The sequence below is a fragment of the Quercus lobata genome, chromosome 10, assembly GCF_001633185.2.
Source record: "Quercus lobata isolate SW786 chromosome 10, ValleyOak3.0 Primary Assembly, whole genome shotgun sequence".
NCBI lineage: Eukaryota > Viridiplantae > Streptophyta > Magnoliopsida > Fagales > Fagaceae > Quercus > Quercus lobata.
The window spans coordinates 28,279,252-28,305,354 of NC_044913.1; the positions used below are offsets into that span (position 1 = coordinate 28,279,252).

At 34.7% G+C, this 26,103-nt stretch overlaps 1 protein-coding gene across 4 annotated transcripts; it reads left to right on the plus strand.

The window, feature by feature from the left end:
• Positions 1 to 7,617: 7,617 nt before the first annotated feature.
• Positions 7,618 to 25,527, plus strand: LOC115963911 (probable serine/threonine-protein kinase SIS8). 4 transcript variants are annotated; one of them, XR_004085960.1, is made up of 14 exons: positions 7,618 to 8,914; positions 10,154 to 10,591; positions 13,330 to 13,433; positions 13,831 to 15,107; positions 15,219 to 15,259; positions 16,214 to 16,282; positions 20,485 to 20,585; positions 21,735 to 21,813; positions 21,916 to 22,014; positions 22,108 to 22,176; positions 23,228 to 23,277; positions 23,392 to 23,568; positions 24,617 to 24,830; positions 25,284 to 25,527. XR_004085960.1 is itself a non-coding variant. In XM_031083148.1 (14 exons), the coding sequence occupies exons 2-14, from the start codon at positions 8,669 to 8,671 to the stop codon at positions 24,774 to 24,776; spliced, it is 2,910 nt and encodes a 969-aa protein (XP_030939008.1). In that variant the 5' UTR covers positions 7,624 to 8,011; positions 8,586 to 8,668; the 3' UTR covers positions 24,777 to 25,082. The 4 variants fall into 4 exon arrangements, 3 of the variants coding, with proteins under 3 accessions (XP_030939007.1, XP_030939008.1, XP_030939009.1); XM_031083148.1 differs by lacking the exon at positions 25,284 to 25,527 and having other exon boundaries at positions 7,624 to 8,011; positions 8,586 to 8,914; positions 24,617 to 25,082; XM_031083147.1 differs by lacking the exon at positions 25,284 to 25,527 and having other exon boundaries at positions 7,620 to 8,914; positions 24,617 to 25,082.
• The last annotated feature ends 576 nt before the right edge of the window (positions 25,528 to 26,103 follow it).

Here is a 26,103-nt window from a genome sequence, read left to right on the forward strand (position 1 = left end):
ATTAATTGAATTTTTTTAATTTAAAATTTTTGAAGAAAAATTGATAAAATTGAAAAATTAACCACAACATATAACAAAAGTTGATGGAAAAATATTAATTGAATAAACTTGAAAGTTAAAGGACTGAAATGAATAAAAACAAAAATAGAGAATTGAAATGAAATCTGAAAAAACTTAGAGGGTAAATTTTGTATTTTATCTTTGTTTTTATTTTTATTATTACTATTTACTTAAACTAATGAAAACTTTTTTACTAAATAAAATGGATATTCCGTTTTACGGTAATTTTTTTATATTATTAAATTTTAAATATTATACTCAATTATAAGTGTCTCTACGAATTGATCTAACTGAAATCTATTTTTTATTAATTAATAGATTATTATTATTATTATTTTTTCTTAGCACCGGTAAAACCCTTCTTCTTTTCTAGAAATGGATGACATGTCTAAAGTCCACTTTTTTTTTTTTTTTTTTTTTTGGGATTTGAAGTCTGAAGTTTTAATAGTAAATAACTTAATACGCAAAATAAGTGACATTCCTATTGAAGTGATTAACATTTAATTTCAGCCATAGAGAAGAGAAGAGATAATCTAGAACTATATATATATATATATATATATTTATATATTCATAAATCATAATCTCACATTTGTCCAATTTGAAGGGGATTCAAAATCTGTGATTGACAATCTACAATCTCCTCCACCTACTATCTTAGATTTTCGATTAGATGTTATGCCCATTGTTTCTTCTTCTTTAAAATTCCCTTTAAGTTGAGAATTTTGATTTGTATCTATAAACCTTAATTACTTTGCTCACATCTTAACATGTTGTATTGCTTTTTGTGAAAGAAGATGGGTCTATAACTATCTCTTCTCTTCCAAATTGGATTTCTAATCCGAAAGTTAAAGATGAGCTTGGACTCTCCCCTCTCCCCTCTCCTTTCTCTTAAATATAATCCTATATATATATATATATATAAATAAATTTTAAAAGAATTTTCTTTTGTTGATTTATTCTAACATTGTTGTATAAAATTTTTAAAACTCACATTTTTTTTTCATTTTATATATTTAATTTGGAATTAAAAATTACAAATAGTGCTAAATTATATTATTTTAATTAAATTAAAAATCATTGCCTTTTTTTGGGATAAAATAACCCAACACAAAATAAATCCTTATGTTTTGATATTCTCTCAACAAATTATAACCAAATTAAATATATTCTTGATTATAAATTCTTAATTTTTATTTAATCAATTAAATATATATTATACATGATTTTTTGTTTGAACTTGTGCTTTGCACAATTTAACCACTAGTATAATATAAAATAAAAGGCTTTGAGTTTTTGTTAATTTCTTGTATTGTTGCTACATAAGTTTTGTAAGTTCACATTTTTCAAATGAACTATTATTCTAATATATGTCTATTAATTTGATTTTAAGAGTTATAAATAATACTTAAATAACTTACCATACTTTTGGATAAAGCAATCCCAATATTAAACTTTGATCTTATTTTAAAAAAATTATAATTACATTAGATAAGTTATTTTCTATAAGTTCTTTGATTTGAATTTTTATTTATTACTACTTATTAATTAAACATGTATCCTTTATACATGTTTTCTACAAATTTTGAAGTTTTTATTTCTTGATAAATATTTAAATATGTAATATTTTTAAATATTCTTTTTTATCCAAATAGCATGGTTTTGCAACTAGCTCCTTCTATTTCGTCACCACAAGTTTAATTATATTATTTTGAAGGGGTTAATTGAATAATATATAATATTTTTTTTATGAGAATAATATAAAATATTATTATTTGAGATGATTGTATATCATGTGAACTGTCTATGATATTGTTTAATCTATTATTATAAAGTGTATAAGACAATACATTACGTTAGTGATTAAGATTAAATAAGTATGATACATTTTTTATTTTATTTAAAAAGTTTGTATTGTGGAATTCTCTATGGCGTGATATGATATAGCATATAAAATTTTATAAAATTGATTCAACTTTAATTGTGTGGTTATAGAATCGATATGTATTTGTGCGAATTTTCTTTTTATAGTTTATACATCATCATAAAAGAAATGCTGCTTTCACTTTCTTTCATGTGAATGCAATGGTCACTCCTTTTTCCTTGAGAACTTATCCAAAAAAATAACACCATGTTTTCAATTTTGTAATTTATCTAACAAGCAAGGTTGGAATTTTCTCATTTGGTCTTCTTCTCCAAAAAAAGTAAAGTGATTCCCTTGTTTATAGACGACTATTTCTATCATATGATTCTCGTTTGTATCTAGATTTGACGTCTTATATTAAAATGTTCTTTCATGCGCCACCCAAACCCCACCATATATAAAATCACATTTCTATATTTATAAATATAGAATAAAATAAAGTTATTGGACTTGTTTGCTAAAGCGATTGAAATAGTATATATCAAATATGGTTGTGATGTTAAAACACAGTTAGCTAGTTGATGATTTGATGAATCATTAATTTTCTTGTTCTTTACTAAATTCTAGGGAATCAACCAATCACGTGTTAACGAAATGCAAACATAATCTAAGAGGTAGATAATATATAGTTTCCTATCACTATTTGTTGATATGATAACCATGAATTAGTTCGGCTTAATTAAAAGATCAATTATAAGCAATTTTAATGTCAAGAGTCTTATAACTTAACTGGTTAGCACCTCTTAATATTTTTCAAAACATCTAGAGTTCAAGTTTCCATTTTTACGTTGTAACTATCAAATTAAGACTAACCAATGATGTCCGTTCATAATGATAGCTCTTTATCATCAGACCAAGACATCAATTGGTTTTTGGTGTAGGTAGAAATTAAACCCTAAATCTCTTATTCAACCATCAGAAACTTTATCAGTAAAGCTAACTAGAACTCAAAAAAAACTAAGTGATGTTGGTTGTGCTTATGGAACTCTTTATTGACTAATAATTTACACATGGATAGTCCGTCCATCCAACATGTTAGTTGAAAAGAAACACCAACACAGATACCGTCATATATGCAATGCAATAGTATCACCCTTAATACTTGGATACGAATATTCCTGACTTTTAGGTGCCCTTACAGCAAGGCGCATGCCTAATTTTGCTATATATATCAATATTAATAAGATAATTTGCCTATTCTGTGCTTTTGAAGAATTTCAGAGAAGTACACCAATAAACAAATCTATTGACCCCATAGTTCTTGATATGAATCATTGAGCAGAATTGGTGGAGTGGAAGAGAGACTTACTTAATGGAGGGTCTCACTTTCTTTCCATCTTCTGCAAGTTCCGAAGAGCATATAATATTATTGCATACCTTTTTGCATAAGAATATTACTATATGTTTCTTTGAATATATTTTATAATGCACTATATGTGAATATGATGAGCAGATGAGTCGGTTGGATCCATGAAGACAATAAGGCTTAATTTGTTTTAGTTGCCCCTGCATATTCCCACTCTTTTTAACCTTGCAAGAGGAATAAATTTTTGTTGTGTTGTGTACATGTTATTTGATAGTATGAAAACGATATTATCATCTTAATAATCTTCTCTCTAATTTTTGGGTATCTTATCTGGGCGGATCAAATATATGACGAGATTACCTGATATTGTAATAATCTTTGATCAATAAGAAGAATATATGGCTCAATGAAATTTAGTGCAGTGCTAAACTCCATTTATTATGGAATTTTTATTCATTTAACTGATCAATTTGCTTATTTATTATTTTCACAAATAGTAAAGTTTCATATCTTAATTTGCCAACCCAGGGGGCTGGCTGAGTTGGTTGAGCTCTCGGTCTCAAGGTGCTTGTACTGGGCTTGACTGGATGTGCTCTCCAGTTCGAGTCTTGCTACTTGCACTTTGAAAAGAATTTCTTGGGCCAGCGCTTTACCCTTTCGTGGGCCCACCCGGCGTAAACAGCGATTAGTTTCTGGTTGAAAGCCTTGAGTATACACTGTGCGAGAGCAAAAAAAATCTTAATTTGCCATGATGTCCTTAGAGACTCTATGTGATGGATAGGCTCTTGCAACCATGACATGACAGAATTGACTTATTTTAAGTAAAACTAACTTGATGCTGAGGAACAAAAAGCGAAAAAAAAAAAAAAAAGTAATGAGAAAATAGAAATTTGAAAATAACAGGAAAAAGAACAAAGAACATAAATAGTGAAGCATTTACTAGCCAAAATTAATTGTTACTTGTTTCTTTTTTGAGTAAGTTTTTGCTAGCCGTTTCACCTTAAACAGTTTTAGCACATTCCCACAAGTAGACAACCGAAAGAAAACTCTTTTGAATGGCACAAACGGGTCAAACCAATCTTCTCAAACCAAGCTTAAAACTTAAAAGAAAAACAATCCGAGGACACACAAAAAGGGAAAAAAAAAGGAAAAAAAAAGAAAAAGAAAAGGCAAAAACAGGAACAAGAAGAAAAAAAATTAGGTCGTAGGACATGAGACATTTTTTGTTTTCTAAATTTTAATCATGAAAGGGTACCTAGTCTTCGAAATTTTTGCTTTTAGTGACTCTTATAAAAAGAAATTGACCCCAAATGTTCATATGTGTTTGTAAGGACACGATTCTCTGGCGGCCCAATAAGGATGTTGGGCTCGCGCACGGAAGATCCCTCACAATATAATTTGTAGAGAGTGGGCTTAAAAAGCTAGCCGCTGGTCGCGGGGCGATGTCCGATCCTGGTTTTAGAGGAATTCAGGTAGAAAAAGGTGTTGGGCCTGAACATTTAAGCCCTAAGACGTCGCACCATATGGGATGGGACTCCTCGGAGTTGATCCGAGGACCATTGAGGCCTAACCCCGGTTATCCAAAGACGGACTTTCTTCAGTGAAGTCCGGTGTTGTTGAGATGTTCTCTCCCATGTGATCCTCCTTTTTCGGAGGTGGGATGGGATCCCCCTTAGATTTACTTGCTTTCTTCTTTTATACTCGTCTGTGTTAATTGTCCTTCGTCCACGTGTAGGGTCAATCTTTACAAGACTGATATTTGTCCCATCAGTCTAATCCCAGAATTGTTGGGTATGGTTGATAAGGCTGCAGAGTACGGCTCTGTCATGTGTTGGGTCTTATCTGGAAGGGTAGTAAGGATAACTTCCCCAAGATATTTTGGATCTCCTTACAAATTCGTCCCTATACCAGTTTTACCCCTTTATTTCGGTGGGATTCAGGATCTACCGAGGACCAAACTGTCCTCGGCTGCCTTCCAAAATTGTTTTGTGCTCTGTACTGTAGAGCTTGGGCCACAGCTCTCCTCGGACTGGGCCTTCGGATTTTCCAGGAGCAATCGGGCTTGGTCCTTAAATTATTGGGCCCCACAGTGTTGTACACCAATTATATTTTCAAGATAAATGTGCTTCTACTAACATATCAAGTGCTACTTGCTTTATACTCACCCCAATCCTAAAAAATATTGGCATTATTAATTGGATAAAGTGTAGGCTACTTCCTCATATCGATTTGTTTATGGATTTGACTTTCTCAAACGTTTGAGTCCTTCATTGTAATTCTACATAATAATCAGCTTTCTCTTCAAAAAGAAAATAATATAATTTTGATAGGCAGAGAAGTTTTCTATCATCACTTTCAATTAGGGAAGCACACAATTATTATGATTATAAAAAGAAAGTAGCTTCTAGAGCTTGAGAAAGCTCCCTATGATCCCTGTTATTTAGGGCATTCTAATAGGACAAAAGAGAAAAGTGCATCAATTCGTATTCGTGTTATCCTGACCATCAATACTTTTTTATGTTACCACCCTGATTTGGATAAAGAAGAAATATCAACCTTAACCTGTATTGCATTTAAGGATTCAAGAATTTCATGAAATATGCTCAAAGTAATCATTTTTAGTGAATCAGAACAAGTAAAGCCTTTGAAAAGGTGCATCCAAGTCATTGTCAATTTGATTATAAAAAAAAAAGTCAATTGTCATTTACCTGTGAGGGAGGGTTGATGTTTCCAGAGACAAGAATGCTATTGCTAGGTCGGATAGATCTAACCAAAGGTTTACTGTTGGGGAGATAAAAATTTGAGGAATTTTCTTGAGTAATTAATATAGCATATAGAGTCACATTTTCACTTAAAAAACCTAAATTTAAAGGGTATGTGCTCAATTATATTATATTATTTACTCAGTTTTCTCATAATTATTGAATGTGAGACTTTACTCATATGTGTAATCCAACTCCTACAATAAAATAACAGTAGTTATTACTGGTTTTTAACTTTGTCTACCTGAATATTTATTTTTACTTTTTAATTTTGCACTGCAAACATAAAAATTCGACTGAAAAAAAGAAAAGAAAAGATAATGAGCAAATCTATCATGATTGCATGCAAATTGCTCCTGTAAGAAGCTTTTTGTTTTGATTATAATAAAGTAGGGGAGAAATTCAAATCTAAGTTCTCCTACGCGTGATAATTAGATAACATCATTGAGCTATAAGGTTTTTGAAATAAGAAACTTTTTTGTTGTTGAATTAATACCTTCTTTCAACTTTTGTTGATACATGTGTAATTATTGGTTGTTTGGGTTAATTGGGCTGCAAAAGCAACTTGCGCTCAAGAACACTAATTTTATATACTAAAATTTGGCAATATCTTCATTAAAAAAAAGGGAATACAAAGTCAAATGGATGTTATATTAAAAATTGAGATAAACTTAAAAATTTGTTACATATTCGAGACATGGAGACCCTAACCTAACCTTAGCTTGAAAGGAAAAAGCATTTCTTCTCACAAGTTGGTGGGTCCTATGTTAGTGGAGCGGATAAGCCTATGATGGAAGAGACTCGTTCCATAAAGCGAGCACATGAAATAATTTTCGATAAAATGGAAGAATATTAATATAAGATCATTTTCTACATACAATATAAAAAAAAAAATGTTGCCTCTTGCAACTTTCCTAATAAAAAAAAATTAACTGATATCTTAAGAACTTAAGATGCTATTAGCCTTATAGTTTAATTGGCATCTTCCGATGCATACAATATTGACCGATTTAGGAGAAAAATAATTTGAGCTGCCAGGTTAAGAATATACTGTAATTATCTCTTTAAAAAAAAATAACCAACATCAAATTTTTTATTAAAAATAAAAAAGAATTGACTTATTGATAAGAGTTTTATACCTTCATAATATACGGCGAATATGTTCCAATCTCTCCCTCTCCTCCTTAAAACTCGTGCAGCTTTTACAAGTTGGTCATACCTTTTGACTTCTCTAAATCTTTTCGAATGTATAGTACTTTATAAAAAAAAAAAATTTTTTTTTTTTGCGCGTGTATATAGCAAAAATTGATATGAGCCGTTGGTCCTGAAAAATTGGCTTGTTTTCGGGGCTGAAGTGAAATTTGATTTTACCACTTTCCTCAAATTTTAAATTATTTCTGTCATCTATAGTTACAAAAGAGGTATTTATGAGAGGACAAAATCAAAGTAACAACTCGAAATAGCAAAAGTTGAGTTGCAAAGAATGAATTTTTTTCCCCTCAACTTGATCATTCAATATTCCATTTCTGTACAAAAAAGCTTTCCAACTTATTTATGCCACCACGGTTATTTAGGATTTGAGTACCCCAACAAGTCCAAGCTTTACTTAGCTTTTTGGAGAGAGAGAGAGAGAGAGAAAGACAGAGCCAGTTGGTTGTGTTTCCCACCAATTTTAACTTTTTTCCCTGGGACCGTGAAATCCTTGTGCCTCAAACTCAAGTGGGTCATTCTTTTCTACGAGGTCCTACTCTCTCTCTCTCTCTCCCACTTGCTGGTCTTTGCTGTCTCAGCCTGTGTTACAACCTGCCCTCTTTTTCAAACTTCCCCAATAGATAATTCTCTCTTTTCTATGTTCCCTACTTCTACTTCTTCTTCTTCTCCATATCCAAGTAAGATCCAATTTTTCTTTCTTTTTCTCATCTGGGTATTCATTCATTCGGATTGTTCTGCTTCTTCAAGGTAATAAAAAGATCAAGAAGTTCTGATATTTGTATAGCTTGTGCTCTTTCATTGAATACTTGTTTGTTTCTGTATTATGTTCAAAACATGGTCTTTCTGTAATAAGGAAGGTGTTAGCTATCAATTCAAGCATCTGGGGTACTCTTGATATTGTGTGAGCTTTACTGGGTATTGGTATTGCATGTAATGGTTGATGTAGCTTTTGGATTTGAGAGGTTTGTTTGGGGTCACTTGTGGGGTTTAAGGGATGGGATGTGTTGGACAAAAGGGGCTTTTTGTATGAGTATGAACTTTTCTTTTTTGGTGGAATAGTGGTTGTGATTTCATGCTTGGTCCAAGACAATGGAGTGGTTTATGGCCAGATTTTTACTTCTTTAGCATTCAAAACTTTAGCTTAGTGAAAATATTAATATGAAGAACTTTCTTAAGAAGCTTCATATCATGTCCAATCAATCAGAAGATGCAGAAGGGTCTACTTCATCAAAGGGAAATAACAAGCCCAATGAAGGGTCATCCCCTGATAGGATTTTGCACTCTAGGCCCCATCATAATTTTGAGCATAAACCTCTTTCAGGGCTTTCAGGTTGGTTGAATTCAGTTGCTAATAGACGCAGCCCCAGTCCTCCATTATCTTCGAATGAGACAAGAGGAGAGAACATGGAACCATCTGATTCAGCTAGTACTGGCGGTTTAGATGTCCCTTTGGATGCAGTTAGGCGCGATTCGGGTTCTAGTAACTCGAGGGATCCGGATATAGAGGAAGAGTATCAGATACAATTGGCTTTAGAGTTGAGTGCCAAGGAGGATCCTGAGGCAGTTCAGATCGAGGCTGTAAAGCAGATCAGTTTAGGCTCCTGTGCTCTTGATAATACTCCAGCTGAAGTTGTTGCCTACCGATACTGGGTAAGCACTTGTCTCTTCTTATTTTTACTGATGTCAATTTGGTTGACTTCTTGTTGCATTCATAGTTGTTATAATCACAACACATTATAGGAATTTGTTGGGGGTATAATTGCTTATCGTCCAACCTTCAATTATAGTCTAAGTTTAAATTTCTTGTGGTGTAGTTAACTCACTTGTTGCTGCATACAAAATGATATGGATGTCAGAAAAAATATGTGCCTAAAAAAGGTTTAATTTTGTTTCTGTCCATAAATGCATATGGTGCTTCCTTAAGTTTGCTTTTTCTTTTTTGGATGAACTGGATGGTCTTATAAAAGACACGTAAAAATATTTTTATGCATTAGACTTGAAGAGCTGTTAAAGAAACTAGGAAAAAGATCTGGCACGGTGTTGTTATCATCCTCATACCTCCTGTGATCTTTGTCTTTTAACACTATTACCTATGATGAAAGTCAGAAACATCTACCAATTTAATGTTAGTCGCATTCTGATAGTGTAAGAAATGTTGTTGAGAGTCACCATCAAAGCTGCTTTGCATTGAAAGAAAATGCATAGGCAGAATGGGCAGAACGGGTTGTCTGTTTACCATTCTCTAGTTTAGATTTAATTTGTTTAGCTATATGTTTTAAGTTCTTGTGTACATATATGTGTCTATTATATTCTGGTTCACATGCATTTTCATTTTTGTAATTTTAGTTTTCACCCTTTCTGTTCCAAGGATTCTCTCATGCCAATCCAATTTAAGATGACAAATTGTTGAAATATTGAAATCCATGTCTCACCATGATCTCTTTATATTGATGTGCAATTGTCACTGAGAACAACTAGCAACTAGTTGAGCTTTCTGCCTCTTGCTTTTGTTTAACACGTGAATAATAACATCACAAGGTTCTGTCAAGGACTTACCAACTTGTGTAATTTGCATTATTTGTGACTTTTTGTATCTTCTTTCTGAAAACATACTTCCAACAAAGCCAATTGCCCCTTTCCTTACTAGGTCATATTTCAGAATAAAGTAGATGAGAAAAACTGAAGCATTTAATCTTTTTATTGCTATTTAAAAAAAAAAAAAAAATCTCCTACATTTTCTGAGAGTTTGAAATATATCTATTTTTTTAAAGACAAATTGGAGACTAACATAATTGTACAAGATTACTCTATTTAACTTTGTTTATCATTTTTGTCATGTTTATTCCTTTCTAACCTATCTCATATCGTAGATTTATCCATGCTTCACAGAATTACAATTCTCTTAGCTATGATGACAAGATCTTGGATGGTTTCTATGACCTGTACGGAGTTATGACGGAATCAGCCACAGAAAGAATGCCATCCCTTGTTGATCTGCAAAGAACACGAGTGTCAGACGGTGTCACCTGGGAAGCCGTTTTGGTCAATAGGGTTGCTGATGCTAATTTGTTGAAACTTGAACAGAAGGCTCTAGAGATGGCTGTCAAATCAAGGTCCAATTCTCTAGTTATTCTAGGTAGTGATTTGGTGCGAAAGCTTGCTATTTTAGTTGCTGACTCTATGGGTGGACCAGTTGGGAATCCTGAGAACATGTTGAGAGCATGGCGAAGTCTCAGTTACAATTTAAAAGCAACCCTTGGTAGCATGGTTTTGCCGCTTGGTTCTCTGAAAGTTGGGTTGGCTCGTCACCGAGCGTTGTTGTTTAAGGTACGTGCTTGACTTTTTTCCTTTATGGTTCAAAACTTAAGTTACATTGATATGTTAATGTGATCTGGGAGCATTTGATTCCCATACTTGAAATTCCTATTGGATGGTTTTGACAAAAATGTCTAAGCAAAAGCAACATTCTCACAGCCTTGGTTTCCCTCATGATGAGAATGCTATTGGTACTTCTGATAATTTAATTATATCAATTTCGTAGCTGTTTTTGAATTAATATGATTGCATGAGCAAAATGACACTTTGTTGTTAAGGATGAATATATTTCAGACTGGAAATGACGGACTAAGAAGACTGAGAAAAGTGCAATTTATATGCAATCGTGTGATCAGGTTCTTGTTGTTGCTGGTTCTATTTTATTCACATGCTTCTTTTATTCACTTCAGAAATGCTTTCCTTGTCCATGCTAAGTCTCTGATGTCTTTTCTCATGAAGGTCCTGTTAGAGAATCTGATGCGTACATTGTCAAAGACCTTTCATGATTTATAAATTTTACGACTGCGGTAGTTCCTTCCTATTATTCATCAAGAATGTTGTGGTTAGCCACTTTATAGTCTCTGCCCATCCTTAAGATTTGGGTGCAGAGACATAATGATTTGGACGGTAATCTACTGCAGTGCCAAATAAGAGTATTTATCCCATTTGGAAAAATTTAGGGATTCTGTGTTGTTGCATTCTCTCAACTTTGCATACAACAGCATTCCTACTATCTGTGGTCTGCCTTTGAGCCACTTAGATCCATATTTAGATACATTATCTTTCCTGTGTTTATATTTTCCACCTTATCTTGCTGCTTCCTAGGTTTATTCTTAGGTTTGCTTTAATTTTCCGAGATCATTTTATCATATCTGTACATAAAGCATAATTTAGGATATGCCTTGAGATATGAAGATTTGATGCTTGTTACATGGGTCAATATTTTCCATTTTAAGATTGACTGGACCCTTGCAATTATACCACCCTGAACAACCTGATATAACATATTGCTAAGGCAGGTGTTATAATGATGGCTAAAGAACAAGAGTGGTTCATAACCACCTCCTGATTTTGAAGAAAATACGTGGAGTTTATTAAATTGTCGACTGTCAACTGGAACCAGGAAAACTCAAACCCCCCCCCTCCCCAATCCAAAAAAGACCCAAGGGTACTGGCCAGAAAAAAGAAAAGAAAAAGAAAGGACTCAGAGGTGGTGGCTGCATCATGCACTGCGGTTATGCTTCTTGTCTGAATTTGTGATGCATTAATTGCTCTCTTTTCTACCTCTCTTTTTTATACAACCTTATAAGCTATTGTTAATATCTTTCATTGGGTGGTGATGAACTTCATGCTCCATGTGAGGAACACTCTTTTGGAGGTAGACACGTGAAGATGAAATGGAATAAGTATTTGTTGGCCTACGTTTGGGTTATATGTGTGAGCGAAATTCCATATTGAATAATAATGAGAAGAGTGAGTGGTTAATATAATATTGTTGGGCCCAAGCTCATAAGCTTAAGATTCTGGGTTAAATGGTATCTCTATATGTTATATTAACTACTCAACCGGAGTCTCCCCATGGTGTTATCTTCCCAAGAAGTGGTATTGGAGCTCAGGGTGACATGTCGCAAGTTGTTATCTCCCCAAGAAGTTGTGTCAGAGCTCAGGGTGGGACAAGGAGTTTAGGGTCACCTTTGCAATTGGAGCGAGGAAAAAGTAAGCCTAAAGGCCTACACAAACGATCTTGGAAAAAGACCCAACAAAGGAGCATTGTCAATGGTGCTAAATCAAGGTAAAGTGTGAGGTTCCCATGGATTAGTGTGCAGGGTTCACACATGGTTCCTATGGATGATGTATATAAGTAAAGCTCATAAGGCAAGGGGGAGGGGAGCCAGTAGGACTTGTTCATGGCCTACAGAGTGGAAAAAACTCATACGTGAGAGGGAGATTTTTGGGAATACACGTGTGAGGGAAGTCTCACATTGAATAATAATGAGAAGTGAGTGGTTAATATGATATTGTTGGGCCCAAGCTCATAAGATTAAGCTTTTGGGTTAAGTAGTGTCCCTATATGTTATATTAACTATTCAATTGGAGTCTCCTAGGGTGTTTTCTCCCCAACTCCCCAACACCTACGTTAGCAAAGTCGACTTATGTTAAGAAATGTGGACTAGATCAAATAAACTCCTCAGTATGCACATAATTTTAGTAATTGTGCATGAAGTACTTCTCCGTTGTAGTTAAAATTTAGGTTACCTCTTTCAGAAGGTAAAGGTGAATAGCTTGATTGCAGATTTTTTATTACAGCATCCTGTATATCATTTCTGATATGTTGGACTTTGACTGGTCAAATATTTGGTACCATGAGGTTGATGGGTAGTTACTGTCTCCATATTAATTGTTCTTGAAAACTGCATGGGTACTGGATTACCATGATATCAAGATGTTCAGCAGGTATGCTTGTTTGAAGCTGTTTTTGTCCTTTGAGTCAGCTGTCTTAAATCATTGGATTTTATATCTCTCTCTCTCTTTTTGTTCTTTCAATAGCCTTATTTTATTGCACTAAAAACTTGTCTACAAATTTTTTTATTGCACTAAATCCCACAACTTTGTTATTATTCTTAGGTTATTTGGTTATCTCGTTTCATATGGTTCTGTACTTCACTAACTCTTGTTTGATCAGTTTTCCTTCTTGTTTGAAATCCTGGCCTTGCACTAGTTTCTCTATTCTTTAACATTTTATTGTGTAGGTTCTGGCTGATAGTGTGGGTTTCCCATGCCGATTGGTGAAAGGGCAGCAATACACGGGTTCTGACGATGTGGCAATGAACTTTGTAAAGATTGATGATGGAAGGTAATTGGTATTATAAATTTGTGTTTGGTGATGCAGTCAAATCAGCTGGATTAGTCTGAGTTTAGTTATTTATTTTCTGTTCTCTGAAACATGACTTTGGTATGCATATATGAGGTGCTTATTTCTTCTTTCTCACTCACAGTTAATTCAATGCATGCAATGCTGTTATATACTTATATTTTAGTTAGAATCTTATTCAGTGACTATATATTAGTGTTTTAGGATTGCATTTGCATGTGTAGTTGTAGACTTGTAGTTGTATTTTTTCCCTTTATCAAATAATGCTGGAAATGATCCCAGAGCTGAAAATTGCATAATTTGTCACTGTAAATTTTTTTTTTCATTCAGGGTTGGAAAATGTTATCCATTTTTAAGATGTGGTTAATGTCAATTTCAGGGAGTATATTGTTGATCTAATGGCAGATCCTGGTACACTTATTCCATCTGATGCAGCTGGGTCGCATATAGACTATGACGAATCTTTCTATTCAGCCAGTCCTTTGTCTAGAGATATTGATTCCTCTCATATGGCCTCTTCAAGCAGTGGGGTTGGGAGTTCATTTGAAGAACATTCAGACTTTGGGATATTTGAGAAGAGGACTAGGGTCAGTAATTTAGCTGCTTTAGGAAAAGAATCTGAGGATAGAAGCGATTTCACGTCTTCTGCAAATATAAACAGGCCAACTAAAATTGAGGAAGAGCAGAAGGTTTCCTCAGAAGATTTTAGAAATCCCTCCAGTGTAGAGAAGGTGCCGGTGCGGGAGGCTCCTGGCCGGCCTAATTATCCTTACATGCATGCAAGATCTCCTTCTTGGACTGAAGGTGTTAGCTCCCCTGCTGTACGTAGAATGAAAGTGAAAGATGTTTCACAGTACATGATTAATGCTGCCAAAGAGAATCCACAATTAGCTCAGAAACTTCATGATGTGCTACTTGAGAGCGGTGTTGTTGCTCCACGAAACTTGTTTACTGAAATTTATTCTGAGCAGTTAGACGTGTTGACAGCTGAGGCCAAGTCCCCGACTGAAGATAGGGAAGAAGATAAGCTGGGATTTGGAACTCAAGAAATCAAAGCTCAAGACGATCCTGGTCCTGCTCGCTTTTTGCCTCCTCTACCTCCTCAGAGAGTGCACTCTAAAGCAAGTAATTCTTCTGGTCAACCAGAGCATTTTAAACCGGGGGAATTTTTTGGGAGTAACTTTCCGCTTGATACAGCAGAAGTAACTGGGCAGCTGATCTCATCACAATCTGAAGTGACTCCTGTAAAATATACAAAAAACGTACCTGTAGCTGCTGCTGCAGCAGCGGCAGCTGCTGTTGTAGCATCTTCAATGGTAGTTGCTGCTGCAAAGTCAAGCACTGACTCCAATCTTGAACTTCCTGTAGCAGCTGCTGCCACTGCTACTGCTGCAGCTGTGGTAGCAACAACTGCAGCTGTTAGTAAGCAATACGAGCAGGGTGCAAGAAGTGATGGAGATGCAGATGGTTCTAGTTCTGGGACACGTGGTAGTGGTGACAGGCAGCATGATGCTTCTGGAGCCAATTCAGAGGGTGAGATAATATCAGATAGATCGGGAGGTAATGATAGTACAAAATCTGACGGTGCACTTGATGAAGTTGCAGAATGTGAGATTCCATGGGAGGAAATCACCTTGGGTGAACGTATTGGACTTGGTATGCTTGTGCCATCAAGTTTGTGTACTTTTTGTTAATATAAAAATATAATTACGGATGCTTTTCACAAGTGAGTAACTTGATATTTTTGGTGCGTTCTTTGTTCTGCAGGATCATATGGGGAGGTTTATCGTGGAGACTGGCATGGAACTGTAAGTTTTATCATGCAGACCTTGAATGATCATGGTGCATCCTTAGTTTGTTATTTTGGTGTCTATGTTTTGCCTTGTTTTGGGAGGTGTTATGTATTTTGTGCTGGCTGTGTGGGTTTAGAAAGCCTCTGTATGGCTTATGGTTATCTTTGCAAGATGTGGGAATGGATAATAACATGAGAACTGTAAGCCAAATATGCAGTCTGAAAAGAGTATGTTACATGTGACACTGACCAGAGAAAAACTGTTTGCAAAAAATGGGAATATGTTGGATGGCCCTTTCATTTGGTGTTTAGGGTTTTGTACAATCAAAATTGGTGGCCTACAGGCTCCAAGCACTAAATTTGACACCAAACAAAACAAATTGGGATATGGCTGAAATATGACTGAACCTGAAAATATGAATTTCTGCAAATCCAAGACTTAGACTTTCTATTTCTGTTTATATTGCAGCAATGAATTTCAGGTATTTACTAAATTCTATTCTGCTTATATGGAAGCAATGTTTGATTACTTTAAATGGTGTCCCCTTGAACATTGATCCTGCACCAGGAGATTTTAACTTAAATTATTACTTCAGCTTTAATTAACATATGATGTTCGAGTAATACGTTAATCTGATAAACTGCACTTTGCTTATTTTATCTTGTTGTGTCTATCTCTGGACTGTTTACCCATAATTGAATAATTTGAGGTGTTTTTGGACTTTCTGTTTGAATATTTGAAGCCCGATGCATCATGACCACCGTTTTCCTTTCCCTGAAATGCTTAATATAACATTATTTTCTGATTTGTTTTGGGAAGTTTATTTAGTTTATAGTTTAGAATAGAAAAATAAACTGTCTAGCCATAACTCACCAATACCTTGTTTGTTTTGAGAAATTATTTTTTGGTCAAATTCCCATTTTTGGAAGGTTTATATTTTGAACTTATTTTCCCTATTTGGTTTTACAGGAAGTGGCTGTGAAGAGATTTCTAGACCAAGCTATTTCTGGTGACTCACTTGAAGAGTTCAGAAGTGAGGTAGAATCTGTCTTCCCCCTTCACCTCCTTGTATGCTTTCTTTTAATAAATTACTAACTGTGTAGAAGCTTAAGCTATTTGGTAATGGTGAATTTAACTTCTTTGAACTCTCCTCCTTTCATGTGGCCCCAACACTTTTCCCATGTGGTGGCCTAACATGTGGAGTATTAAACCATGTGGGAATTCTCCTGACTCAAACACAAGATTTTTTTCTTCTTATATCATGATAAATTGCATGTCCCTAAAATTCAAACTATTATAAAAAGGTAAATTTAATTTATTTCTGTGTGCTTTTTAAATCATCGAGAGCACTGGACCTTATATTACCTTTAAACCTCCATTTTTTTACAAGAATTTTATCTAAAAAGAAACAAGAACATGGGTTTTGTACAATATGTCTTCACTAACATACATTTAAAATCCCATTTTTCTCAAGAAAATTCAATTTTTTGACCTCAAATGTATTTGTGCTATACCCATGCTGTATCCATGAAAAATTTCCCCTTTATTTATGGATCCCACCGTAATCCGTATTGGATACGTATTTGATATAATTATGGCAGGTTTGTTGAAGTATCCATACTTTCTAGGAGTTAATCTTTTGATGTAGAACAAAAGGGGCTGATATAGCTGTATCTCCAAAACTAGGGTTAGGGTTAGGGAAATTAAATTGGGTTTTGGTGGAGGCCAAAAGCATTCAAATTTCAGGTTATTTGAGTTATTGTAGTCCAATAACCGAGAAGGAAAAGGCAAACAGGAGGGGAAAAGACCTAGATTAACTCTAGGGTTCTAGGATTCACTCCTAGGGTTTGAATGCTTCACACGGTTGTAGAAAAATTTTGCAAACTTTCATTTTTTCTTAAGTTGGCTACAAATAGCTTTTATAATAAAGTTTCTGGAGACCCTACATGACTGTTAGTGAAAAAAGAAGATGCAAATAAGAAGATATATATGAAAGAAAAGGGGGTTTCTATATTCAGCCCTTTCCCAATCCACTCCATATATATAGGAGAAGATTTGCAAAATTTTACAAAGAATATTCTAATAATGACAGTTGTTAGGGACAGCTCACTAGGTACACCTGACCAATAGTCTGTTCTTGAAGAATCTAGAATAGGGACACCTCACCAAAGCTATCTTGCTAGAATGATGCAATTCTCTTTATTTCTAACAATAACAAAAGTACTAATATACCTGACTTCTAAATCAAATAAAGCACTGGAAAAAAAAAAACTGGCAGCAAAGATAAAATAAAACTTCCAATAAATCCCAGTTGGGGCTTGTGGCATCATAATAGTCCCAAATTAAATTGTGCTTTAGAATTAGGATTCCAACATCATCTCTATTTTGTTATATTTACCCTCTCATTGTCGTTGCATTTACCATTATGTGTTCTTAGCTATTGTTTCCAAAGGAAAGAAATCTAGTTTCTTCAATTTTATCTTCTATGTGCTTGCACCTTCAATTGATATAATTTGGGTAAATTACATATTTGGTTCCTAACCTTTATGTTGTATTTCAATTTGGTCCATGACCTTTTAAATGTGTCAATTTAGTCCCTAACGTTTTGGTATTGTGTCAAAATGGTTTATGCAATTAAGTGATGGATGAAAAATGCCTAGAATGCACGGACGCGGCTGGGAGGGTGCCGCACCCGAGTCCGACGCGATTGACCGCGCGTCGGTGCCGCGTCTGCGTTTTTTTTTTTTTTTTTTTTTTTTTTTTTTTTTTTTTTATCTTAGATTCGCGCCGACTCGGCTCGATTAGCGCCGACGCGGCTCGATTCGCGCCGACTCGGCTCGATTAGCGCCGACGCGGCTCGATTCGCGCCGAATCGGCTTCGATTCGCGCCGAACCGGCCAGAATCGGTCCGTATCGGCCATATCGGCTGGCGACCGATACGGCCGAAATCGGCCGAAACAGGCCGAAATTGGCAGAAACAGGCCGAAATCGGCCTTTAAACTCGCCGGAGAGGCCGAATTTCTGACCTCAGATGCGTTTCTTGCCTTATTCTTTCTTTGTTTTGTGAATCAAGTATAGTAATGTGTTTTTAAAAAATATTTTAATAGTAAAAATATATAGAAAATATAAATAAAAATATTTTTAATAATTTTTTAATCGCCGAGTCCCGCCGCACCTGCACCCTACTTTTTCAAAAATTGCCGAATCCCGCACCCGAGTCCCGAAACGCACCCGTGCTTCATAGAAAAATGCTAACATGACTAATGGCATGAAAATAAAATATTATTTTCATGCCAAATAGACTGACATGTATATTACCACATCAGCAATTAAAACACTCCATTTACACGTTTGACATTAGGTGGAAAAAAGTCACCCAACCCACACTGAAAATTGGATAAAGGTTGCGTTTGACATTAATTGAAAAAGCCAGTTTTTTTTACTATTTAGCTTATCTTTGCTGCTATTCATAACTCTTATTGCACTTTTTTGTACTATTCATGGGTCCTATTATATTATTTTAGCTAGATTTTAACTTTATTTACATTACTTTTAGCCAAAAGTTTTTAGTTTCAGCTAAGTAAGTTGTTTCCAAATGGACAAAATGTTAAAAGCCCACTAGAAATTTGATAGAAATTAAAGAACTGAAATTAAAAAAGCTCATTCAAATCAACCCATGAGATCCATTAGTGGACCATTACACCCAGAATCATCATTCGTTGCAGCCGTGCAAGTTTCAACCCAATCTCTAGAGCCTCTCACCCAGATCCATTTAAAAAAAACCCAGATCCATACTGGCAAATCCTTAATTTTTTACCTTCTTCACTTTCAGATTTGGGTTTGGTGAGAATGATGTGCGTTGTTCATAGGTTTGGTGTGAACAACGTGCAATTTCCTTACTGAAGCACCTCTTTAGATGAGCGCTTTGGGACCATTTCAAAGTTCTCATTCAAATAGCTCTCTATTAATTGCCTTCTTGTGTCATCTCCAACTAGCTACAGCTATTGCTACTGGAACCAACCTCTCTCACATTTGCCTCGTACAAATAGCTTTGAAAAGTCTATATAAATTCAAATAAAAGCAACCTTCTTCTTCATGTTTTGAGAGTTGAGATTTAGGGGTTTATGTTTGGTTGGTGAAGATCCAAATCCCAGTGGAAATTTCATTGTGAGTTGGGTGAATTTTTTGTCATTAAACTCTCAAATCCAAGTTGAAATTTCAGCCAAAGTAAAGAGGAGTTGTGAATTTCAACCCAAAGCAGATTTGTTTTTTCTATTGTTGTGTTTGTTTGTCAAGAAAGTGTGAGCAAAGAAAATAAGATGTTGATTTTCTATTCATTTTATTAATGTTTGATCATTTGAATATTTTTTAATATAAATGCTGATGTGGTTACAGATTTGGTGTTATAATTTTTAAGATATTATATATTGTAATTGAGTGTGTTTAATTGCTGATGTGGCAATACAAGTGGAGTCTACTGGGCATGAAAATAATATTTTATTTTCACTGTTAACTATGTTAGCATTTTTCATCCTTCACTTAACAGTAGGGGCCATTTTGACATGATACCAAAACGTTAGGGACTAAATTGACATGTTTAAAAGGTCAGGAATCAAATTGAAATACAACGCGAAGGCTGGGGACCAAATATGTAGTTATTCTATAATTTTTTTTTTATATGTGCTGGTGAGGTGTCACTTCAATTCATTGATAATGGGATTTTCATCTACTTTACCACCATCCTTGACCCCTCACATTACTGTGGTGAGTTGATTATCCATGGCTGATTGACATATAGGTTAATGGGAGATCACATTAAAGTATTATACAGAATGAGAGTTATTTATCTGACCTGTTCTGTTATAAGTCTGCATGTGCTGTCTAAATGTTCTGTGACCAATCATTGCCTTATTTTTATTGAGCATATGATTCTCATCAAAATTCTATGGGATGAGATATCTGAACATATTTCTCAGAATTCTCAGAATTCTGATAATGAATTTGAATAGGGCACCTGTGATGATTCATGCAAACTCTTTCCACTCTCTAAAGCATGTGAAGATCTTTTTTTGTGGTCTGCATAGAAAATTCTTACCTTTCTTTTGTTTTAAACCTCACTCCTTCCACCATCATTTTTACATGTCTAAATAGCTTCCTTTAGGATTTAACTGTCGTTGGTATCTCTAAGTATATAAGGATTATATTGACATAATTTGTTTTACTTGTGTCTGAATTGCAAGGTTCGGATAATGAAAAGACTCAGGCATCCTAATGTTGTTCTATTCATGGGAGCTGTAACACGTACCCCAAATCTTTCAATCATCACTGAATTTCTTCCCAGGTATAGTAACATTCTATTTCTGATCATAACTGTGTCGTGGTCTTAATCAAAGATTTATGGAAGTCAATGCACTATACTGCAAATTATGGGAGAAAAAACTCTTATTAGTACAATACTACATATAATATGAAATCAATACGCACACATAGCCAATGAGATGGCATCAAAAGTGGCTCTTGTATGGTACGGCTTTTGGAAATTATTGATTAAGGCAGAAATACCTTTCACAATAGTTAAACTTTCTTAATTCTGTTTTCTGTTTTTTTCACTGTATCTTCTGCAACTTTCCATCTTGTGCGATTTTCTTGAGAATTGATAGAAAAAAAAAAATTCAAGCCTTAGTTCCAAATCCTTGTTTTTTAACTTCTTCAACTCATTCTTCCTCATTGGTGCATTAGTAGCTCTTTATTGCACATGACCAAACCATCTTAATTGTCTCTTCCTCATCTTTTCATCAACAGGGTCACCCCTATTTTTTAGCTTTTTTTATTTATTTATTTTTTATTTTTTAATTTGAATCTTATCTTTTCTAGTATTTCTGCTTATCCATCGTAACATTTTCAACTACACTCATTTTGTGAAAATGTTGCTTCTTAATAGCCTAAAATTTAGTACAACAGAGCATAGCTAATCTTATAATAGTCTTCTAAAATTTTCAGTTTAACTTAATGGGTATTCTACAATCACATGATACTCTCAATGCATTTCTTCACATCATCCACTTTGCTCTTATTTTGTGATTCACATTCTCTTCAATTTTTCCATCCTTATGAATTCTTGATCCAAGATATTGAAAGCATTCACTCTTTGCTATCATTGACCATTAAGTCTTTCAACCCCTTCATATTTTTTTCTACTTTTACTAAACTTAAATTCTATGTACCCTGTTTCAGTCTTTCTCAGTTGAAAGCCTTTAGATTCTAAAGCATCTCTCCAAATTTTTAACTTGACGTTAACTTTATATCTAATTTCGTCTACTAAAACTATCTCATTTTCAAAAAGTAGATAGAATGTTAATGGATGATCTGCCACTATGATTCTGTTTGATTCAGAGCTTCCACTCCCAGTATGCTTCTTTTTGATAAATTGTCACTTGGATCTTATGAGTTATGTCAATTCAAATGTTAAAAAAAAGCTCATGTTTTGCAGAGGTAGTTTGTATAGGTTGCTTCATCGGCCTAACAATCAATTAGATGAAAGAAGGCGCTTGAGGATGGCCCTTGATGCTGTATGACCCTGTCATTCTTGCTCTCTATTCCAATTTCAGTCAGAATTTACTCCAATCGGTGACTTATATAATTTATCTTTTTTTGAATGATTACGCTTTTAGGCTCGGGGAATGAACTATCTTCACAACTGCTCTCCCATGATAGTGCACCGAGATTTGAAGTCCCCAAATCTTCTTGTTGATAAAAATTGGGTTGTGAAGGTGGTGTCTTACATCTTTACTGTGATTGCTGAATATGTTTAATGTGTCTTCCATGCCTAATCCAGCATGATGTAAAATATTCTGCCTGTTCAGGTGTGCGATTTTGGGTTATCACGAATGAAACATAGCACATTTCTCTCTTCAAGGTCAACTGCAGGGACGGTAAGCCAATAACAACTTCACTTTTTCCCTCCGCCAGTTGAACCATCCAAAATCTTTTTCTTTCTGTTTATTTTTGGGTTATCTATCAAACAGATCTATCATGTTCATGCCTCCCTGATTTATATATTCTTTTCTTTTTCATATCTGGTTTCTATGCACCCGCTTTATGCTTCCAATAATAGTAAAGCATTGACTTTTGTGCTTTTCTTTTTGACTGAAAAGGTAGAAACTTTTGTGCTTTTCTTGATACTACACATTTGTTGCATTTTGTTTTAAACGTTTTCCTTGTTAGTTGCCTGTATCCAGGCATTCAGTAGATCTTCTTGTGGTGATTAAAGGTGTGGTATTGGGGGGTAGGGGGTGACTAGACATCTTTTTTGGTGTGGCAAATGGCATACGAGTCAGGACTAAGTGAAGGGAATTGGTGTTTTGCTTTGATGTTGTTTAATGCTGAAATTGATCGATGCATGTTTTCCTCAAACTTTGGAAATCACAAAGAGAGAACCATTCCAAAAGTTCTTCAATTGTAAGATCATTTGGACTTACTGTTTATAACAGTGCATTCATGACTGTAGAATTACATGCTTTATTCTCTAATCATGAAATATTTAAAGGACATGTGTACTGTCTGTACTTTTGGTGTTCATAGGGATGGCGAACATTGAAATAAAAGCTTGTTGGTTAGGCCTAAAAATAATGAAGGCTGTTTTTGGTGGTAGTTGGTACAATCGGATTATTATTATTTAATAATGTTAAAAGGTAAGTTACTCCAATAGGTTTTTGGTGCTATTGCACTAGAACTTCAGGAATTATTTCCATTGAAGTAACTTTGTTATGTGCAATGGTTTCAAAAGCAGAAATCTCTATATTGTAGAATTTGTGAAACAAATAATGAATTTTGCAGTCGTTGGCCATGCCTATATGTATTCATGAATTTCCTGAATATGTTTGCTTTCTTGATTATCAACTTGTTTGTATCGGTCTTTGATTGCAAGCATGCAACCATTAAAGCTAGGTTTTGAATAAGTTCATTTTGTATTGCACTCTTCAGGCTGAGTGGATGGCCCCAGAAGTGCTAAGAAATGAACCTTCAAATGAAAAGTAAGCCTTCTTTCTGTCTGTCTCTCTCCTACATATGTTTTTAGTACCTTGTTTTGGACCCTTTATGATTTTTTATTTTATTTTTATATATACATTGTATAATTGAACTTGTAGGAGTGACGTTTATAGCTTTGGGGTCATACTATGGGAACTCTCAACGATGCAACAACCGTGGGGGGGAATGAATCCAATGCAAGTTGTTGGTGCAGTTGGATTTCAACATCGGCGTCTTGACATTCCAGATGATATGGATCCTTCCATTGCAGATATTATTCGGAAATGCTGGCAGACGTGAGTATTTTTTGGTTAAGGAATGCGTGTGAATAATTGTTTACATATTTATATTGTGATTCAAAACATCCATGGGCATTTTCTTTTGTTGGCTTACCTTAGTCTTCTATAGAAGCACAGACATGGAAAAAACCCTTTTGTGGTATCAGACACATGTTGGACATGGACACGCCTGGGGCATGGTTGCATTTGTGTCTGCTTGGTGTTTTTTATTTTTATTTTATTCTGATTTAAGAGACAATGACCAAAAATTGAAAAGAAAAAAAAGAGGAAAAAAATTGGATTGTCACCTTAGATCAACAATCTTGATTTCCTCTTGCTCACGCTCATTCAATCTACACTCTGGCCACTTAGAATGGTCAAATCGGTGACACTTGAAGCCTACCAGCACTCCCCCAAGCAGATCAACTTTCTCTTTTTCTATTGCTTGGTACACAGTCTCTTATTCCAACTTCATTTCCATTGGATCGCTTCTCACATATTGTAGCCATCTAAAAAGGGCCTTCCTCTCTTTTTTGCTCACTTGTAGAGGTTTGAACTTCTTAAAGGCAAGCATCTTAACTTGTCATTTTGTGACGAGAAACGTGAATATATCAAATAATAATAAAAATTGATCCCAGGAAGATATTTTGTGTACGGGGCTGTCTAGCAACTTTTTTTTTTTCCTATTGTTTGTTTGTAAGATCTTTCACAAGACCATAATGATGTTCATAACTAATCTTCTGATGTAGTGCGATTCAAATACCCTTTTGACACAACAAACAAACTAGTATCATTGCTTCTGTTGTTACAACAATTCTCATCTAGTGGCCACATACTTCTTGTCTATGGGTAACATGATCTTCAATCTGTTTTCTGATTAAATATGTTGCCCAAGAAGATATTAGCAAGCCTTGCATTTTACAAAATAGAAGATTAAAAGCTTAAACTTGTGAATTAGTAGGGGAAATTCCATTCTTGTGTTTGTCATGGTTAATGCAGTGTGTCAATTATATTTGTAAATGCACTAGTTTGAGATCCTGATAATTGATCCATTTAAACATTGTAGAGATCCAAAATTGAGACCATCATTTACTGAGATCATGGCCGCTCTGAAGCCGTTGCAGAAGCCCATAACCAGTTCTCAAGTTCCTAGACAAACTGCATTAGTTGGTAGTGCCCGCGAAAGGCCTCAACCGTCACAAGTTGCAGAAGATCCAGCCGGCTAGAAGAGAGAGTCAGCAAGCTAACTGATTTGCTGCTCGTTGGACTGACAACATTTGGTAAGATTTCTTGTGACAAGCAAGGGAAAGAGACTGGTTGAAAATCATGACCCGACATTTACTCTAATTTGAGATTGTGATTCTTTTCCTCAATTCCTTTTTTTCTTTTTCTTTTTTGGTATTCTTCACTGTGCAGCTATTGTCAAGGTTGTGTATTTGTTTGTAAAAAGCCATTGAAATTGTTGTAGTCAATGTTTGAAATTTTTGCTGTACGTGAAGTTCTATTGAGTAGTTGCATAAGCGTTTTGCTGACTGGAGCATTGGGCATAAGAGGAGAGTTTTTTTTTTTTTTTTTGGGGGGGGGGGGGGGGTTGTTTTGTGGGGGTGTTGGTGGTTTGGTAATTTCGTTGGTTCCAAGCTGTAAATATATAGTGGGTAGGAAAAAAAATTACATTTTTAAGAGTATTTTTCAGGAGCTGTCATAATTCATCTTGCAATTTACATTTTTTTCAGGAGCTTCGGATCATGGTAAACCCCAAAGCTGTCGTAATTCATCAGAATTCGAGCAGATTGAATATCATCCTAATGACTGAGATTGAGAGTGAAAAAAAAAAAAAAAAAAAAAATTCAAAGTCCTTGGATCATAAAAACGAAAAAGTTAAAAATGCTTTTGATCCAAGATTGAAAGTTAATTTTTTAACTCTCAATATCAGTCATTGATAATTACTGCATCCCATTACACGGGATCCAAATCCAATTCTAGCACAACTAATTGATTCTTCTAAAGGTGCCTTGAAAATTGTATTAAAAACTAAAGAGGGATCACCATTCACCATTCCTCAATAACACATCATTAATGATTCCTTTGTTACATAAGAGGATGTTTGTATCATAAATAACAACAGTGCTATTTTAAAAGGGGATTCCCTTTCTAAAACTAACTATGTTGTTTTCGTGTCCCATCCAATGCACTAGACCGAAGCTTCATCTTTCAACAGGACACTTTCATGTCTTGGACATCATGGCTGCTATGTAGTCATATTTACTAGGCAACCCTACCCCTACTTGGTTGTTATTAAATAGTTTCATATCAGCTAAAATGCATAATAGTTTCATCTAGGTTTCAGGCATGGAAGTGCAATCAGAACCAGTTTTTCTTGTTCCAAGATAGATGTAGCCCACTTTTACATTCTGAAACTGAAAAGAGTTCATCCTTTCTTAAACGTAACAAAATTGTTTTCAAGTTTCTTTACGTTTTTTATGCAGCCACACACACACACACACAAAATTAAAAAAAAAAAAAAAGAGTAAGAGAGACCCACCACCTAAAATA

Excerpts from the sequence above, each read along its gene's own strand:
- LOC115963911 (XM_031083147.1), top strand. The coding sequence starts at position 8,423 with ATGAAGAACTTTCTTAAGAAGCTTCATATCATGTCCAATCAATCAGAA. Across the intron at positions 8,915-10,153 it reads TTGTTGCCTACCGATACTGG|AATTACAATTCTCTTAGCTA; the intron begins GTAAGCACTTGT and ends CATGCTTCACAG. Across the intron at positions 16,283-20,484 it reads TTGAAGAGTTCAGAAGTGAG|GTTCGGATAATGAAAAGACT; the intron begins GTAGAATCTGTC and ends CTGAATTGCAAG.